At 48.6% G+C, this 18,489-nt stretch overlaps 1 protein-coding gene and 1 long non-coding RNA gene across 2 annotated transcripts in view; one reads left to right on the top strand and one right to left on the bottom strand.

The window, feature by feature from the left end:
- WIPF3 (WAS/WASL interacting protein family member 3) overlaps positions 714-18,489 on the top strand; it is a 33,683-nt gene continuing 15,907 nt past the window's right edge. The window contains 6 exon segments of the mRNA XM_021078574.1: positions 714-4,333; positions 6,894-7,025; positions 11,888-12,088; positions 12,091-12,651; positions 16,565-16,714; positions 17,744-17,845. Of these exon segments, the coding sequence (XP_020934233.1) occupies positions 4,090-4,333; positions 6,894-7,025; positions 11,888-12,088; positions 12,091-12,651; positions 16,565-16,714; positions 17,744-17,845 (1,390 nt within the window). The 5' untranslated portion in view covers positions 714-4,089.
- LOC106506830 lies at positions 6,222-10,409 on the bottom strand. The gene is made up of 2 exons (XR_001302410.2): positions 9,749-10,409; positions 6,222-6,493 (listed from the first exon to the last, which is right to left on the bottom strand). It is a non-coding gene; the product is annotated as an uncharacterized LOC106506830 (long non-coding RNA).

The following is an 18,489-nucleotide window of genomic DNA, read 5'->3' as shown; positions in this document are numbered from 1 at the left end:
TTGTTGGAACAGCAAATGGGTATGCAAAAGCTTTCATAATTTATCAAGACAGGACAGACACCTCCTGGCCCTTGGCCCAGTTACTACTCTTCGTAATCTTCCTGGTTCGCTTGAGATTTTCAGCCTTTGCCTGGCTGGGGGATGGGCTCATTTGCATGACTTCTGCTACTTTGCATCCTTTCAGGATCCAGGTTATTCCATTAGAAGCTTGCTCTAGGAGAACTGAGTTAAGAGTAGCTTTGTGTGGAACCCAACAAATTGTCACACCCAACAATGATGTTAAGAAAGAACAGGAGCAAACTTTGACATGACATTTCAGTTTTTCCTGTGTGTAGGGAGACCGGGAGACGTGTTTGGTGGATATATTTGCTATGGGAAAAGGGTTCAGTAGTGATCTCTCTCTTTCTTTTCTTTTCTTTTCTTTTCTTTTTTTTTTTTTTTTTTTTTGCCTTTTGTCTTTTTAGGGCCGCACCTGCAGCATATGGAGGTTCCCAGGCTAGGGGTCTAATCGGAGCTGCAGCTGCCGGCCTATGCCAGAGCCACAGCAATGCCAAGTCTGAGCTGCGTCTATAACCTACACCACAGCTCACAGCAACGCCAGATCCTCACCCCACTGAGTGAGGCCAGGGATCGAACCTGCAACCTCATGGTTCCTAGTCGGATTAGTCTTTGCTGTGCCATGATGGGAACTCTTTTTTTTTTTTTTTTTCCTCTTGATTATATTATTAGTAAAGTTGCCAATAATCAGGATTGACATAGAATAAAAGACTCAGTGAATATCTGAAAGTCTTCTTTCTTATCTCTGTATCCTGTAACCGTGGTAACAAGACTTTCTTAGGGTTGTAGATTTTTAAGAAAGCAAATTACGGATGCATTGTTGACATATATTGCAGATGGCGTAGAATTAACCGTCATGGTATAATATGGTCTGCAGTGTGCAAGTGACTATGTCCTCAGATGTCCTTTTGCCTAAAACCTGTGAAGCTGCTGTCCCCTTAGCCATGAAGTTATTTGATCTTTTCTACCTCAGAGGAGAGGATTGATGGATACCTTACTAGTATCAGGTGAGAGAGCGCCCTCTAGTGGAAAATCATCAGGGCTGACAGTGGCACAGGAAAAAAAAAAAAAAAGGCAGAGGTCAAAGAAGAAATGTTCAATTTAGCCCAGCAAGTTGAACTTCGTCACCTAAACCTGCTGTGACTTAGAGCCTCCTGCTGATATGGAAGATGTTTATCAGCAAGTCTGTCATGTGGAATTGTCAAGAATGCACTGAGGCTTGTGCTCAGTAAAGTATGCAAACTAAAATCATGATTCCAAGGATATGCACCATTCCTCAGAGCCCTGACCTGAAAGGCGTGGGATGGGCAAGGTCAGGGAGCCAGGGATGCATTTTGGCAATAAATTTAAAAATCGAGCAGATGAGATGTATAACTCCACCCCCACTCAAGGACGTCAGAGATAGATAGGGTTCCAGTTGCTTCTTTAAACAGAAGAATGCAGTTCATTATATTGTTTACCTTGTAGCTAGAAAAAAAATTACAAATCACTTTCACCCCCTAATTCCTGACCATAATATGTGCCTGAGATTATAATGCCAGATTTTTACAAAAAAATTTATGCTCAGAGTTCTCCTGAGTGCAGCGGGTTAAGGATCTGGCTTAAAACCTCAGCTGTGGTGCAGGCCACAGCTGTGGTGAGGGTTCCATCCCTGGCCCAGAAACTTGCACATGCCACAGGTGTGGCCAAAAAAAAATTCATACTCTTGGGTAAGATGTTATTTCTGTTGGCTCTTTATTCCTGTTATTAATTATTTGTAAATTTGGGAGGAGACTTTAAAGATCTTAAAATTTTGCAGCTTAAAATGATTTATTGGCTAATGCTAAAATCATGTTGTGTGGGAACTAGCCCGTTGTAAATATGCAGTCCTATGCACATTCCTAAAAAAAGGTATATCATTGGGGAGTTCAATTCATTGGTGGCTCACCGGGTTAAAAATCCTGTTTTGTCACTACTGTGGCAGTGCAGCCAAGAGAAAAAAAGGTATATCATTTCGGTTGGGGCCTCTTGCTCATAGCTCTGTCATTGCCCATCATCCATGAGCCCCTCTCAAGGGCTCAAAAAGCATGTTTCCAGGCAACAATAAACTGATTTTGAAGCTTGTGCCCTTCAAAGCCGGTGTAAGATGCATTACCAGCGCAGTAGAGTCAGCCAGTGAAAATGCAAACTCAGCACCTTTTAGCTAAAACCACAATTGCCTTTTCCAGTTTCCAGTTTGTGACACTGGAGAATCTCCACCTGTCTGCTTGGCAAATCTGGCTTGTCCTTTTCTGACAAATGGTCCTATGGAGAAAATGGCTATAGCAGGAGCTTGTAAATCCTATCTATCCATCCAGGGACATCTAAGCTCTTCTATCTTCCCTGCAGCCTGCTCAGCCTGAACTCCCACTCGATGAGACTCACGGAGGCGCGCAGTCATATGCTGCACTGTGTGCCGGCTTAACTCCTTGCACGGACGTCCTGTCTCCCTAAACACCTGCATATGTCCTTGCGGGCAAGGCCAGTGTCTTATGCATCCTGGGGTCTAGTTCCTTCGTTCACTCACTCATTCATTCATCCAGTAAACAGTTTTTGAGCCTAACTGGGGCCGGGTTTTACTCTCTGAGATCTATTGGTGAGCAAAACGAACAAGGTCTTTTTCCTGATAGAGTCCTGCGCGCGGAGGCAGTGGGGTCAACCTTCGACTCAAACCACACCTGGACATTTTCCACAAGGAGAGAGAAATATAAATGTATTCACTGTGATGAAACTTACAGAGGCCAAAAGGAACATGGTGCCCTAAGAGAAAAGCCTGGGTGGCCTCGTTTAGACTGGGGATCAGAAAAGGCCTCCAGAGTGGTGATGCTTAAGCTGAAAAACCAAAGACACACGGTGTGTTTCTTGTTTGAGAAATGCCTAACCAGCTCTGAGGTCTTATGGTCTAAGCCTCCTAACTGCAGAGGATCTGCCTGGATGTATCTTCCAGGACAGCCCCATCTTTCCCTTATTTACCACCAGTCTGTCCATGTGCTTCTGATTCTGATAGCCCATGGAACCCCTGTCGGTGCAGGGTGCTCCCTGGTTCTGATAGCCCATGGAGACCCTGCCAGTCCCTATAGTGGGCGTGAAATAGTCGGACTTCAGTGCTACTTGCAGAGATAGGACAAAGAATAACAAAAGTTATTCTTTATGAAGTTATTATTAATTTTGCATTTTAGGGCTGCACCTGCAGCATATGGAGTCCCCAGGCTAGGGGTCAAACTGGAGCTACAGCTGCAGGCCAATGCCACAGCCATGGTGATGCAGGATTTGAGCCGTATCTTCAACCTACACCACAGGTCACAGCAGTGCCAGATCTTTAACCCACTGAGCGAGGCCAGGGTTCGAACCTGCATTCTCATGGATCCTAGTTGGGCTTGTTAACTGCTGAGCCACGAAGGGAACTCCTATGAAGTTATTATTTATGAAGCATTTTGCAGTCTAGAGAACACTCACTAGATCTAACCATAGCAGGGTGCTCTGAGGCTGCCGTGTTGCAAAGTAAAAACACGCGGCCTTTGGAATTAAGCAGATCTGAGTTTGAACCTAGCCCCGTGACCCTGAACAGAGATTTCATAGTCTGTTTTTTCATCTATAAAATGAGGGCACACCCACTTGAAACTCACAAGGTTTCATGAGGATTAATGGAATGCATCCAGGCACAGAGAAGGCAGTGACTAAACCCTCCCTGCAACCCCCTGCACGTCTTTCTTTCTGGATTTGTCCTGGAGGGGACCTAGGGACACCAGGCAGGGTGATTGTTCAGAACCTGGGAGAAAAAATGAGGAACACACAGACAGACGCGCGGATAAATGGGTGGGGCTTACCGAGGAAGGGGACGAGGGGCTGTGCATTGGGGCTCCTCAACTTAGGGGAGTTTGAGCACAAGAAAGAGTCCGTTCTAGGTCCCCAGGGGGAGGGGTGTGAGCAGTACAGGAGGTAAGTCTCCCTCAAGAGACCCAGAGGTGCCTGCATGGGTGGGATGGGCCTTGGGAGGGCTGCAGGTTAGGGCACATGGAGAAGGCAGAAAAGCTGTGGGAGGAGGCACTTACCTTGGTTAGGACGCGTGGCTTATCTGCACATGTTATATGTGATTATAATCAAGTTCCTGTTAATCCCTTACAGATAAGTACCGATACTTCCAGCTTGAGAAAGGCAGATCCCAAAGGTCGGAGTGCACTGTTGGCTGACATCCAGCAAGGAACTCGGCTACGAAAAGTCACGCAGATCAATGACCGCAGTGCCCCACAAATTGAGAGTAAGTGAGCATCTGGGCCAGGTCTGCTGAGAGCCAAGGGCAGGCCATGGGAGGCTCTCCAAAGACCCCTGGCTTGCTCAGGGCAGGGGCCACAACTGCTACCTAGGACGCATATCAGGCCATCTCAGACCTGTTCAGTGTACAGTCCACATGGTCAAGAGGATCAAAGGTACGCTTCCAGGTCTGCAAATGGTTTATAGCATACCTTCCATCACTCTTCAGATTCTTAAAAAAAAGAAAAAAGAAAAAAACCTTCATGACAAGGAAACTTTTTTTTTAATGGCCGCACCTGCGGAGTATGGAATTTCCTGGGGCCAGGGACCGTATCCAAGCCACAGTTACTACCTGTACTGCAGTTGTGGCAATGCCAGGTCCTCTAGCCAATGGCACTTGGCTGGGGATTGAACCCACTCCTCTGCAGCAACCTGAGCTGCTGCAGTCAGATTCTAAACCCTCTGCACCGCAGCAGGAACTCCAGATAACTTTTTTAATTGTGATAAAATACACATAATCTAAAACTTAACATTTTAACCCAAGTATCCAATTCAGGGGCATTTATACATTCACGGTGTTGTTGCAACCATCACACCTGTCTAGTTCCAGAACATTTCTGTCACCCCAAAAGGAAATCCTATGCCCATCAGCATCCCCTCCCTGCTCCCTTTACCCCCCAAGATCCTTGGCAACCACTCAGTGTACCTTCTGTCACTATGGATTTGCCTTATTCCGGAGAGTTGATATAAACGGAATCATGTGATAGGTGGCCTTTTGTCACTGGCTCCTTTTACTTTTCATAATGTTTTAAAAGTTCATCCATGTAGTAGATGTATCTGTACTTTATTCCTTTTTATTGCTGAATAATATTTCGTTGTGTGGATGCACAACATTGTGTTTAGCCATTGTGAAGGAACAGTTAAAGATCAGCTTACCCTGAGTCAGCATAGTCCTCAGACTCAATGAGAAGGAAAATTAAAAATCTCAGCATCAGGAGTTCCCATCGTGGCGCAGTGGAAACGAATCTGACTAGGAACCATGAGGTTGCAGATTCGATCCATGGCCTCGCTCAGTGGGTTAAGGATCCGGCGTTGCTGTGAGCTGTGGTGTTGGTCGCAGACGTGGCTCGGATCTGGCGTTGTTGTGGCTGTGGTGTAGGCCAGTGGCTACAGCTCCGATTAGACCCCTAGCCTGGAAACTTCCACATGCCACAGATGCGGCCCTAAAAAAAGACAGAAACACACACACGCACACAAAAAAATCTTGGCATCAACAAGCGCAAAGTTTTTGGGTTTTTTTAATGAGGAAAAATATTTCTGCAGAATTCTCTCACAGGATCTTATGACTGTGGGTTTCTATGTCTTCTAGAGTCAGATGGTGTGAAAGGAGCTCTGTGCTTGGGTCAGATGTGTTCTGATTCTGCTGCCAGGAAAATCAAGGAAACTCTCTGGGGCTCAGTTTGCCCATCTGAAAAATGGGGGAGATAATAATATCTGCCCTCTTTTTTTGTCAAGGTTTTTGAAGGTTCAAATAATACATGCAGACCTATTTTTCAATATAAGGTATTATTAAGTCTCCATATATTTTGCAGTGATGCAATGGTAATTCTCAAAGGTAGTCCTAAAATATAATTGTGTCTAGTATCTGTAATTATATATGTTACTGCCCATGGGTAGACAAATTATTCTCAGAAATATTTTCAACATTGGTCACAATAAAAATTAGTTTCTGGCCAGACCCCCTAATTAGTTAAGCCCAATGAACGGATAAATCCATTTTATTGGAACACTCATTTCCTCATCATTCCAGTGAAGACGTGATGCATGATGTTAATACTCCGAATAATCTGGCCACATTCGTTCACCAGTGGGCACTGTGCCCTGATTCTCTGTGCATATTAGCTTCAGGCTGTGAACATCTTCTGCCAGGAATTCTTGTAAGCCGAATGTCTCCTCGATTTTTCTGTAGTTGGTAATCACACATATCTGGAAGGCTGGAATTAATGACACCTTTCCTCAGGGGCTCATGAGCTTTCTCTTCCATAGGAAAAAAAAAAGTGCAGGGAGCACATGGGGCCTGGGGAGTGGGAGCTGGGGGGACTGGAAAGGAAAACCCACAGCAGAAATCCCTGCAGATCTTCGCTTTCCGCAAGTTCTGGGCCAGGCTCTGTGGACAAGAAGTTAAAATGACAGCCTGAGTTAAATCTGTGGCTTTTCCTGGTCTAGTCCTCCCACCACAACTAGTGGAGAATAGGGCCAGCTCTGTGCCTACCTACAGTGTTGGGGTTTTCTAATTCGAAAGGAGCTGCTAGTTCCCCCATCGGCCTTTACTAAACAGCAGTATAGGGATGCCTTTTTAAAATCCGTTTCAGAATGGTCACTACCGAGGGTTCTTTGGTAGCCTGGAGAGGGTGGCAGACAGGCCCAGGCACGTGAGTCTACAGGGTACCAAGGCAGGGGCTTCATAAGAAAGACACTGAGTGGAAGGGTAACACTGGAGGTGGGAGAATGAGAAGCCAGGGTGGCTACTCAGCTCTGCTCACATCTCCTTCCTCTTCTCTCTAAAGGCGCTAAAGGAACAAACAAAGAAGGAGGGGGTCCTGCAAACTCTCGAGGCGGGAGCACACCCCCAGCCCTGGGCGATCTGTTCGCGGGGGGCTTTCCAGTGCTGCGACCCGCAGGCCAGAGGGATGCAGCAGGTAAGGAAGAGTTCAGACTGGCTACCTTGTGACCCTTGTTGCCTTACCTTGTGGGACCAACTGCCGGTAAGTGCAAGTGTATGGAGTAAACCCTCACGTAGGCAGAGAGGGCATATTTGGAAACCTAAGCAGAGGAAGTTTCCAAAACAGAGAGTGGCTTTTAAAGGATCTTTGAAATCCTTACCCTGTTTCCATCACCCATTGTAATCACTGAAGAATGACTCGCCATCGTGTGGAGTCCTTAGCGATGGCGTGATTGTGGCCCACACTGCCCAGTATGCATGGCAGATGTCAACCACGATGGAAGACCTGAGTGACGTCACTGCAGACGCACTGGCAATGATGAGTTGTGATGGTTCTCTGTCATCACATCCCTTAGGTGTTGCTGTGTAACAAACCCTAAACCCAAGGGACCTTACCTAACCATTTATAGCTTATAGCTCTGCGGGGTGGCAATTCGGATGCACCCCCTCTAGCATCTACAGATTGGGTAGGTGCCTTTGTTAATCTTATGTTTCTTATCTCTCTGGTGCCTCCAGACTAATCCATCTGGTCCCTCTGCATCTAGCAGACTGTTCAAGTTTGTCCTTGTGATGGTGACAGGGCTTCAACAGAGAGGACAAAAGTACCTAAAGCCTCCAGAGGCTTAGTCTTGGAACTAGCCCAGCTTTACTTCCTATGTCATCCTCTTGCCCCAAACACGTCAAAGGCCAGCCCAGAGACAGGGGTAGGGAAAGGGCCCTCAATCTGATGAGAGGACATGTGAAGTCACATTTCAAGGATTATGGAACCAGGAATGAGGAATAATCGAGATCATTCATGCAACCAGTCCACAGCCATCATATGTGTTTTAGGGGGTGCTAGATGTTTTGAAAGCACTGGATTAAAATCAGACAAGTATATAATTATTGTGTGCAAAAAAAAAAAAAAAAAGTGTTTTTTCCTATCACTATGCTCTTTAGCCAGAAAGATGTAAAAAATCCAAGAATTTCATTAATCCAGGGACTATCAGGCCCCAGGTAGTTCTGATCTAGAATCTTCTACCATGTGACTTTGCTCACCTCCTCAATGATCTCTGTGGCCAGTTGACATTATGGGGTACATTTGCTGCTGTCACCTACTGATAAAGTCCAGCTGGCATCTTCTCAGGGGCCATATTTCATTTCCTCACTTTTGCCGAGGGGGTGGCAGGCAAGAACGTGTGGAAGTCTTCCCGAATAAAGCGAGCTGGCATTCCTCAGTGGCCTCTACTTTTTCAAAATTTCTGAGTCATATACAGAAGAACGTCCTCTGGGATATAAAAGGTCCACTGGTTTCTCTTCATAGACACATGGACAGGAGAAATAACCCCCAGTCCGCTTTTAACAGGGACCTGCCAAAGGAGTCAGCAGTGTTCTGACTTGCCTCCGGTAGGACACAGGTGTCAGAGGTATGAGCCACTAGATGCAGACAAGAATTGACCTCTTTGGAGGAGATCAGAATCCTTAATGTAGTGCATCATGATGCCAGTTACAGGATGTAAACCCAGGGACAACCCAAAAGGTAGATGCACAGACTGGGGGCCATGTCAGAGGAAGAGAGACCCTGGCTCTCCTCAATCAGAACTCATCCATCAGCCCCCTTGTCATGCAGAGAAGAGGACTCAGGCCCTTGCTGCCTCTCTCATCTGACTGCCTACCACTCTTGCTGGCTACACCCTCTGCTCCAGCAGCATTGCCCTCCTTGCCGCTCTTGAACACGCCGGGCATGCTGCTACCACAGGGCCTTTGCACGGACCACTCCCTTGGCCTGAAAGACTCTTCCTTGGGTGTCCACATGGCTCAGTCTCCCTTCCTTCAGGTCTCTGCTCAAGTGGCACCTGATCAACCCATTAGGGAGGCTCTTCCTTATCATCTCATGTAAAACACGAGTCCTCTTCTTTCATCCCATATTCCCTCTACCTTGATTTATTTTTCTTATATACTTATCACCAGCTGGCATCGTAGTTGTCAACCAGTTTCTTTGTTTCTTTTCTGCCTTCTCCCTCTAAATGTAAGCTCCATGAAGGCAGGAGCTGTGTTGTATTCACTGCCTGGCGTACAGTGGTGCTGAGTAAATATTTGTTGGATGGAATGTGTGAGGGGATGGTGTGGTAGCTTAGAGTCATGAGGCCCAGAAATCACAATGTCTAGTGCTCACAGAACTTTTGGGGGCCCATGAACATGTTTGAATGTCTTTTAAAATTTAAAAAACATGAACTTTTCGGGTCAAAGATGGTATCTGTCTTTATACCAATGCAGTCATAAAACATACTTTTAAAAACATTTTTAAGGAGGAAGGGGCCCACACAGGCAAAAGCTGCCAGGGTCTTTGAAAGTCATATATAATGTGGCCCTGGCTTAGAGCTCCAAGGAGGGGGAGGTGGCGTTAATAAAAGGTGATGAGGAAACACCACTGGCTTGGATAGGACATGTAATGAGACTTCCTTGTAATACAGGGTTTTCTGGAAACTCATGCAAATGGAAGGAAGAAGACATATATCATCTTTTGATAACCCCCAGACTCTAAAAGCTGAGTCTTCTTATTTCAGCAGAGCCCCCTTGAGGTACTCAAGCTGGCTTTTCCCCACACGCTTCATGGTCTCCTCTTGTGTTTCCAGTTGGATTTCTGGGGCTGGAATTCACGTTATGAAGGAGAGCCTCCTCCCTCCCTTCCTTGCCTCCCTCCCTGCCTGGGTTGCTCACCTGCGCTGACTCCTGTGGGTCTCGCCTTAAATTCATGCTGCCAGCGCACGGCTTCACCTCAGAAGGGCAGGAACATAGGCTGGACTAGGATTTGTGCTGTCCTTGCTTCTGTGGCTCATATGGTGCTAAAAATGGGTTTGCCCACTTCTCGTTAGATCGGCCGTGTGTAGTAAGCAGAGACTCTGTACTGGTCACTGACTCACTTTAAGGGGCTTCGGCATCTTGGCTACGTGGTATTCTCAGACACTTAAAATGTGAGGATTAGTTATCCAGGGGTTGATTTTGTTCCTCAAACTTGTTATCCCTTTAAAGTTCATCTGGGAACTGGACAAACAGGGAGGGCTTGCCTTGTTTGGAGAGCTGCCTGCCTTCTCCATCTTCACCTCCGGGTACCCTGGAAACAGGCTTGAGAAGTGGGATGCAGGAATCCCCGAGCCTGACACGTACTCTGGACTTCATAGAAAATGTCTCGTCTGGGAGTTGCGGGTGGTCGATCCTGTCCCTGGAAAGGCCATCTGGGGACCTTCCCCTCCTGGTCACAGTCGGCTGTTCTGGCAATGCCTGCCTTGGACCCCTGGTGGGACCGCATCAGCCAGGGTAGTTGCCTCAGTGAAAGACATCATCTCTTCCGTGACCATCTCAAAGAAAATCTCAGCAGAGGAAATGGCACCAGCGTCCTGCCGAAGAGCATTCCACAGCTGACCTGTCATGGACTCTGCTGCCCAGGCGCCTGTCACCTCATAGCCAGAGGAGGGTCCTCTGTTTGGAAAACCAGACACTGCCATTCTGCTCGCTTCGTTTCAGCCCCAGAATCACCGCTTCCATACCTTGCTTTGACTGGCCTGACTTCTGGCGTCAAGTACGTTTAGTATGATGTAGTACCTGGCTGGGTAAACACACTGGAGACCCATGGGCCGAAAAGCTCAGAACCACCAACAGATGCTGGCGTTGTTATCTGATGCAAAAGCTGTGTTTCCTATTCTGCAGCACCAGGAAGTTGGAGGTGTGAGAAGCAACCATTTTTTTTCAAGTGTTTTCCACATATTTTCATGGAGATTATAAAATATAGGGGTGCTTGAATAGGAAAAAGTGTATTCCCAAAAATTCCTTTTAGGGAGAGCAGTACATTGATTTGGAAGAGATGTTTTAATATGCCTCCTGAGGGAGGGACGAGGACACATGTTAGCATATTTTAGTGACTACAGGGCTTCTATGCACTAAGCAGGGAGAGGAACCTTTTTCTCCTTTAGAACAACAGAAGGGATAAAAGGGTAAGAAGTGGCAGTAGGGCAAAGGGGTGCGCAAAGGGTGAGGCAGCCCCTCCCAGGGAGCACCCCCACCCCAGTCCTCCATGAAGCCCTTCAAACCCCACATGCTTACTCTGAGGTTTGTTGTTGAACGCAAGAGGCCTTAGATTTCACCTTGGGTGATGGGATGAAGAATCTACAGGGTGAGGAAGCCAGGAGACCAGGAGACAGCGAGCCCTTTAGAAATGGGCACAGGTCCTTGGAGAATGGAGCTTTGAACTTCCAGATGCCATGGGACTGGGAGGGTCAAGGTCATTGAACCCAGGTCCCCAAGCCAGGGTGTCTCCCGCTGACTTCCAGTTGGCCTTGTATATTCAGGGAATCTTGAATCTCCCGCTCTTGATGCAGAAACCAAGTCCTTGTTCACAAAATGCTCGGAGAGAGGAAAACCTTCCAGCTGCCGGTTGGTACACATGAAGATTCGGGCAGACCTAGCGGGTAACAGGGCGTGTGAGGATGGCCTTGAGATGAGCAAGGTGTGAAGGTCGTCTGGGCAGTCCTGTGCCCTGGGCTAGGTGACTGAAGCCCTTGGTGGATGAGGGTGAGGGTGGAATGGAACAGGAAAGCCGGTGCCACACAGACAGTCTGGTAGCTTGAGCTGGCCTTGTCTCAGGAGGATGTGTGTTGATGCTGGCAAACCATGAGGCTGGTCCAGCTGGCCTTTTGTGTGACAGCTGCTGCCTCTGAGGCCTCCAGTGGACAAGCAGGAAAAGAGTGCACACCATGTGGTTCACTGATGTCACACTGGACAGCATCTGTCATTGCTGCGCAGAGGCTTGGGTTTCTCCCAATTCCACCTGCTGAACTAACTCAGAGCTCATTTTACTTTCAGGTGGCAAGACAGGGCAGGGCCCTGGCTCCCGAGCGCCTTCTCCCCGGCTTCCCATCAAAACTGTCAGCGGCCCGCTCAACCCCCCTGCCTCTCCCCGGCTAGGCCATGCCCCCGAAGCACAAGGCGGGGCCAAGACAGTCCCTCCTCGCCCGAGCATGCCCGCCCCGCCCCCTCCCACCCCGCCTCCACCTCCCCCGCCCTTACCCCACCCCTGCCCCCGTCCTCCCCCATCAAAGCTGCGCTGGTGTCCCCACCTGGCCCACCCACCAAAGGGAGCCCCTCCGTGGTTCCACCCCCAGTGGCTGCACCCCCGCTGCCCTGTGCACCTCCCCCTCCACCCCCGCCGCCCCCGCCAACTCCACCCCCGCCCCCGCCGGCCTTGGTTCTCAGTGACAAGGCAGTGAAGCCTCAGCTAGCGCCCTTGCTCCTACCGCCCATCCCACCCCCGCTCCCTCTCCTCCCACCTTGTGGGTATCCCGGGCTCAACGCGGATGCAGGCAGCCCCGCCCAAGATGTTCGGGAGCCTCCTGCCCCGCCGCCCCCGCCACCCCCGCCACCCCCACTTCCCCTTTACGCCTCATGCACCCCTAGGTCCTCTTTGCCTGCGCCCCCTTTGCCAGGCGCTAACAACAGCGGTGAAGCCCCACCCCCGCTGCCTCCCAAGTCCCCCAGCTTCCAGGCCCAGCCAGCGAAGCCCAGTGCAAGCCCTGCGGGATCGGGATCGCAGACATTCCTGCAGAAGAAGAGGCCCGGCCGCGGCCCCGGTAAGCACTGCTGTCCTGCGCCAGGGTGGCTATCAGAGGATCATTTGACTGTTGGCAGCAGCTGCGGAGGTACTAGGGACACAGCCAGAGGCCTGCTCCTGTGGGCCACTTGGGGACACCAATTCTTAATTCTGCCGATTTTGTTTTAGGACAGACCTGTGCAGTGCCCCCTCTGGAGCACAGTGGGGAAGCTTGCTCAGGACTTCATGTTAAAGACGGGAACCCAAGGATGAGGGAGACGGGAAGCCTTGTGCAAGATCATGCAGACCACACACCAGGGAGTCTGGCCGCGGTCCTCTTGCCAGAACCAGCTGTACAACGCTGGACAGTCACTTAGCTTCTCTGCTTCCTTCTCCTCCGTGAAACGGGCATAGCTGTAGTTCCTCCTCTGGCAGCTGTTGAAAGTGAGATCTAGAGAGGGGTTATTTATTTCTATCACCAGACTCCACATCTATTCCAGAGAACAGAGGCTTGTGGGTGCAACTGTTTCCAGAACTAGCTCTCCTTTTTAATTTTTGTCTGAGTTATTATAGTCTGGCTCCCAGCCAGAATCTTCACTGGCCCTCAGTAGATTAGATTAGCATTCTGCCTTATTTTTGGCAGTTTCTCCAGCTCAAGAATACTGAGGGTCCATATTTTCAGCCAAACATTGAAAATAATCCCTTCATATATCTAACTGAGATGATTCTGGATTGAATATATATGCCCCATGCCTGATTTGCATGAAGTGACGAGGCTTCCGTCACCTTTGTTGTCCTTCTAAATAGCCCCCACACGCACACACACACACACTCTCTTAAACAGCCACATTTGCACACACCCCCCAACACACATCCAAAAGTATACACACACATGCCTTGGTTTTTCTGAAAATCTTTTCATGCAGAAAGTTTCTTAAATGTATATCCTTGACTTAAAAATAACGTAAGTTCATGGAGTTCCCATCGTGGCGCAGTGGTTAACGAATCCGACTAGGAACCATGAGGTTGTGGGTTCGATCCCTGCCCTTGCTCAGTGGGTTAACGATCCGGTGTTGCCGTGAGCTGTGGTGTAGGTTGCAGAAGCGGCTTGGATCCCATGTTGCTGTGGCTCTGGCGTAGGCCGGCGGCTACAGCTCCGATTAGACCCCTAGCCTGGGAACCTCCGTATGCCGCGGGAGTGGCCAAAAAAATGGCAAAAAGACAAAAAAAAAATAATAATAATGTAAGTTCAATGTAGACCAAATGGAAAAAAATTGAAATCACCCATACATCACCCAGAAATAAACACTGTCATATTTGGATGTGTTTCCTTTCTTTTTTCTCAATATATCTGTGTATTTACATGGCTTGTACTCTTTTCTATTGTTTTTGTTTACTATTATATTAGTAGCAATTTTGATATAATTTGATATTTGTCAACTCATTAAATAGTATCTCTAAGCATATTACTATGATAATTGATATACATATTTCTAGTGTTAGATATTTAAACTGATTCCAGTTTTGCTATTATGAGTAATAGTGCAGAAAATGCTTTTATAGCAATTACAGTCTGGATTTTTTTTTTTTTTTGTCTTTTGCCATTTCTTGGGCTGCTCTGGCGGCATATGGAGATTCCCAGGCTAGGGGTCGAATTGGAGCTATAGCCACCAGCCTATGCCAGAGCCACAGCAATGCGGGATCCGAGCCACTTCTGCAACCTACACCACAGCTCACGACAACGCTGGATCCTTAACCCACTGATCAAGGCCAGGGATCGAACCCGCAACCTCATGGTTCCTAGTCGGATTCATTAACCACTGAGCCAGGACAGGAACTCCTTGGATTTTTTTTTTTTTTAATATAGATTCCTGAGAAGGAATTCCTGGTACAAAAAATAAGAATATTTTTAAGGCTTTTGATTCTAAGAGGTAAGGTTTTAATCATTCTTTTTTTCAACAAATTAATCATCATAAGGTTCAGGATGAGCCCCTTCCAACACTTGTGATTCTTAAATGTTCCAGGTGTGGTGAAAACAACAACAACAACAAAAAAAAACAAAAAAACCCTCGATGCTTTAGATCCAGAGAAATCTGAGTTCAAATCCTGCCTTCCCACCCACTCATGTGTAACCTTATGCAAGTTTTTAAAAACGTTCTTGAACCTTGCTTTTTTTTTAATTTGGCAAATGGAAATAATTGTAATAGCAATACTTTCACATAGAATTGTTGGGCATATTAGGTGAGAAACTGTGCCTGAAGTGCTTTGCAGGGAGCTGAGTTCAGCAGCGTGATTTCCTGTCTTTCTAACATTTGAAGGGCACCTTTTCACCCAGAAGAGGGGTTAGCAGCCCCTTCGCCTCTTTCGTCTGCTTGTGGGAGTAAGCAAATCTTAGTGGATCCTGGTACGGAGGAGGGGAGACCAGCAGAGGGGGGAGAAGGGGTCTGGAGAGAGGGGAGAGGAGCGGGTGGGAGCTAAGGGGAGAGGAGAACCGCTGCGGGCACCTTCGCGGGCTCCAAAGAGCACACCCGAGGCCAGGGGTGGAGGCTTGCCTGGCCTCTTAAGGTGGGTCTTTGGACATGAAACCTGGTTTTCCATGAACAGCATGAAGGTAATTTCTGCTTCGTGCCAACTGCGGGGAAGAGAAAGAGGTTGTAATTGTGACCATCTTGGCACAGGCAATAATGGTGCAGTTGCCATCCCCTCAAGGTCAGGGCAGAGTCGAATACCTGTGTTGATGTGCCAAGGCAGCAGGCTGCTAATTGCCAAATGAGTCATACGCAAAAGTCTTGGCAGAGGACAAGCCTCCCGCAGAGGTGGTCAGGGAGGGCTGGATGTAGGTGGGATTTGAGTTGCGCCTTGGTGGGCAGGTAGGATTGAGATTGACTGCAAGGGGAAACAAGAGCCTGCCATGCAGGGGAGTCAGCGTGAGCAGAAACCCCAGGGGCAGGAGCAGCCCCCCACCCCCAGCTTGTTCACCTGTCCCCTCTCTGAGCCTCTCCTGTAGAGAGTCCTTCCCTGGCTTAGGTCTCTGTTGAGGTTCCCCTCCTTTGGGCTGTACCATCCGCCACGTGGGGTGTCGTCATCCTTAATGTCACAGCAGCTAGTGTTTATTGAACCCTCACGCGTGCTACTTGACTCTATTTTTTATTTTTGGCTTTTTAGGGCCACACCCGTGGCATATGGAGGTTCCCAGGCTAGGGGTCCAATCAGAGCTGCAGCTGTCCGCCTACACCAGAGCCACAGCAGTGTGGGATCTGAGCCACATCTGTGACTTACACCACAGCTCACAACAATGCCGGATTCTTAACCCATTGAGAGAAGCCAGGGATCAAACCTGTGTCCTCATGGATGCTAGTCAGATTCATTTCCTCTGAGCCACGACGGGAACTCCGCTGCTTTAATCAACTCGTTTAACCCTCTCAGAAATCTTAGGAGATATGTGTACTGTTAATATTCCCATTTTATAGATGCAAAAACTGAGGCACAGGAGTTCCCGTCATGGCTCAGTGGTTAACGAATCTGACTGGGAACCGTGAGGTTGCAGGTTCGATCCCTGACCTTGCTCAGTGGGTTAAGGATCTGGTGTTGCCTTGAGCTGTGGTGTAGGTTGCAGATGCCGCTCGGATCCCGCGTTGCCGTGGCATAGGCCGGTGGCTACAGCTCCGATTGGACCCCTAGCCTGGGAATCTCCTTATGCCACCAGAGCGGCCCAAGAAAAGGCAAAAAGACAAACAAACAAACAAACAAAAAAAACCTGAGGCACAAAGAAGTTGTTATTACTCCAGCAGGAGGACTGGAGTTCAGTCCCAAGCAGGCTGTCTTCGGAGGCTTCCCTTTTATCACCACATCATGTTACACCCAAAGATCTCAGTACTTCACCTCGCACAGAAGCTATAGCATCTGCCATCCCTGTTCCTATCATCTGAATGTGCTGCCATCTTTTCTGTCAGGGACCAGTGGGGGAAAGCTAAACCCACCCCCAGCACCCCCTGCGAGATCACCCACCACAGAGCTTTCAAGCAGGAGCCAGCAGGCCCCAGCCTGGACCCCGGCCCCGCTGCCCGGAGGTCAGCTGCGGAACGGAAGCCTGCACATCACTGGTAAGTGGGGCCCACCATCTGCCACACTGGCTGCCAGTGAGGAAATGTTTCCCTGGCTCAGAGTCGGAGTCTCCCAGCCCCCAGTGATGTCATTTCAGAGGTGTGCTACCCAGAAACAGGGTGCACACTCTAGCACAGAACAACTTACAGCTTGTGTTAAATAGGGTTTCTCCCAAGGCTTTCTGGGGGTGGGGGGCGGCTCCAGAGCCCACTCTCCAACCTTCTGATTGAGATTAGAGAGAGAGAAGAAAACAAACATTGAATTTCTATGTGTGTTTCTCTATCTGTCTCCATGGAGAAATCGGGAAAGAGCTTGAAAGGTGGAGTGATTTGGACAAGGTGAGAGGCTGGATGGAAGGCCTCCCACAGCGGAACAATTAAGGCAAAAAGATGCAGCTAGGAAAGAAAGTTATTTGAGGTCAGGTGTGACCAAAAATCTCCGGATCCCTTGGGTTGAGCTACTGTCTGACACAAAGCCTAGAATACAAAGCAGGGACTCAACCCATGAAACAACCTGCAAATCCTGCTCCTCTTGCCATCAGGAGCTCAGGGCAGAGCCCACTTGCTTTGGGAGGCCCAGGGACCCACTGGACACAGGCTGTGATCCTTTCCAGCAGCCAGGCTAAGGGCTCTCGTTCTGCCCACCCCCCTCCCCAGAGCCCTCCCCAGGAGCACAGGGAGGGCCTCAAGCCATGGGAACTTGGCTGGTCCTTTGTCGCTGTCAAGTTCCCCACCTCCGACTCTGGACCCTGGATAGGCCTCTGGCACTTGTGCTCCCTTTAGATGCTTCATTAAAATTTGGTTGAAGTAAGTTGGGGTGAATAATGGGGAGAGTCTGGGATTTTGCTTTTTCTGATCCCCTCTCTTCCCAGCTAAACAGTGAGATATTGAGATGAATGGCTGTCTTAGGGGGAAGAGTCCTGCCATTAAAACCTGGCAGTGGCCAAGCAAACCTGTGTACCCCTGGAAATTATCAATACTTGGGTCATTATAGTAACCAGAGCAATTTTGTGTTTCCCATGTGTGCAGATGACTTTGAATCTAAATTCACGTTCCATTCTATGGAAGACTTTCCTCCGCCGGACGAGTATAAGCCATGCCAGAAGACTTACCCCAGCAAGATCCCCAGAAGTAAGTACTGCTTCATAAGACTCCTGGTTTCCCCTGACCCTCCAGAAGTAGGTGCTTGGGTGCACTGACCAGCCACAGGCTGTAAAGAATGACGTCAGGGGAGTTCCCGTCGTGGCGCAGTGGTTAACGAATCCAACTAGGAACCATGAGGTTGCGGGTTCGGTCCCTGCCCTTGCTCAGTGGGTTAACGATCCGGCGTTGCCGTGAGCTGTGGTGTAGGTCGCAGACGCGGCTCGGATCCCGCATTGCTGTGGCTCTGGCGTAGGCTGGCAGCTACAGCTCCGATTAGACCCCTAGCCTGGGAACCTCTATATGCCGCAGGAGCGGCCCAAGAGATAGCAACAACAGCAACAACAACAACAACAACAGACAAAAAGACAAAAGACACAAAAAAAAAAAAAAAAAAAAGAATGACGTCAGGATTTCATTGTGCTATCGCGAGGGTGCAGTGCTGTTCATACTTCTGGAAGTTTTGGAGCATTTATTTGTCCTAATCCCCCAGGGTTCACTTAAGACTTTTTACAGAACCGCAGGTTTAATTGTTTGGCATTGGATTGGATGATTACACTCCCCTCCCTGCGACTTTGGGCTAAGGAGCTAAACAGCCCGAGACAAGAGCAGAATGGGATACAGGAGCTTTGCAT

Source organism: Sus scrofa, chromosome 18 (genome assembly GCF_000003025.6).
Source record: "Sus scrofa isolate TJ Tabasco breed Duroc chromosome 18, Sscrofa11.1, whole genome shotgun sequence".
In the NCBI taxonomy this organism is placed as follows: domain Eukaryota; kingdom Metazoa; phylum Chordata; class Mammalia; order Artiodactyla; family Suidae; genus Sus; species Sus scrofa.
Note: the sequence above shows the minus strand (reverse complement) of the source record. Positions and strands in the feature narration are given on the sequence as shown.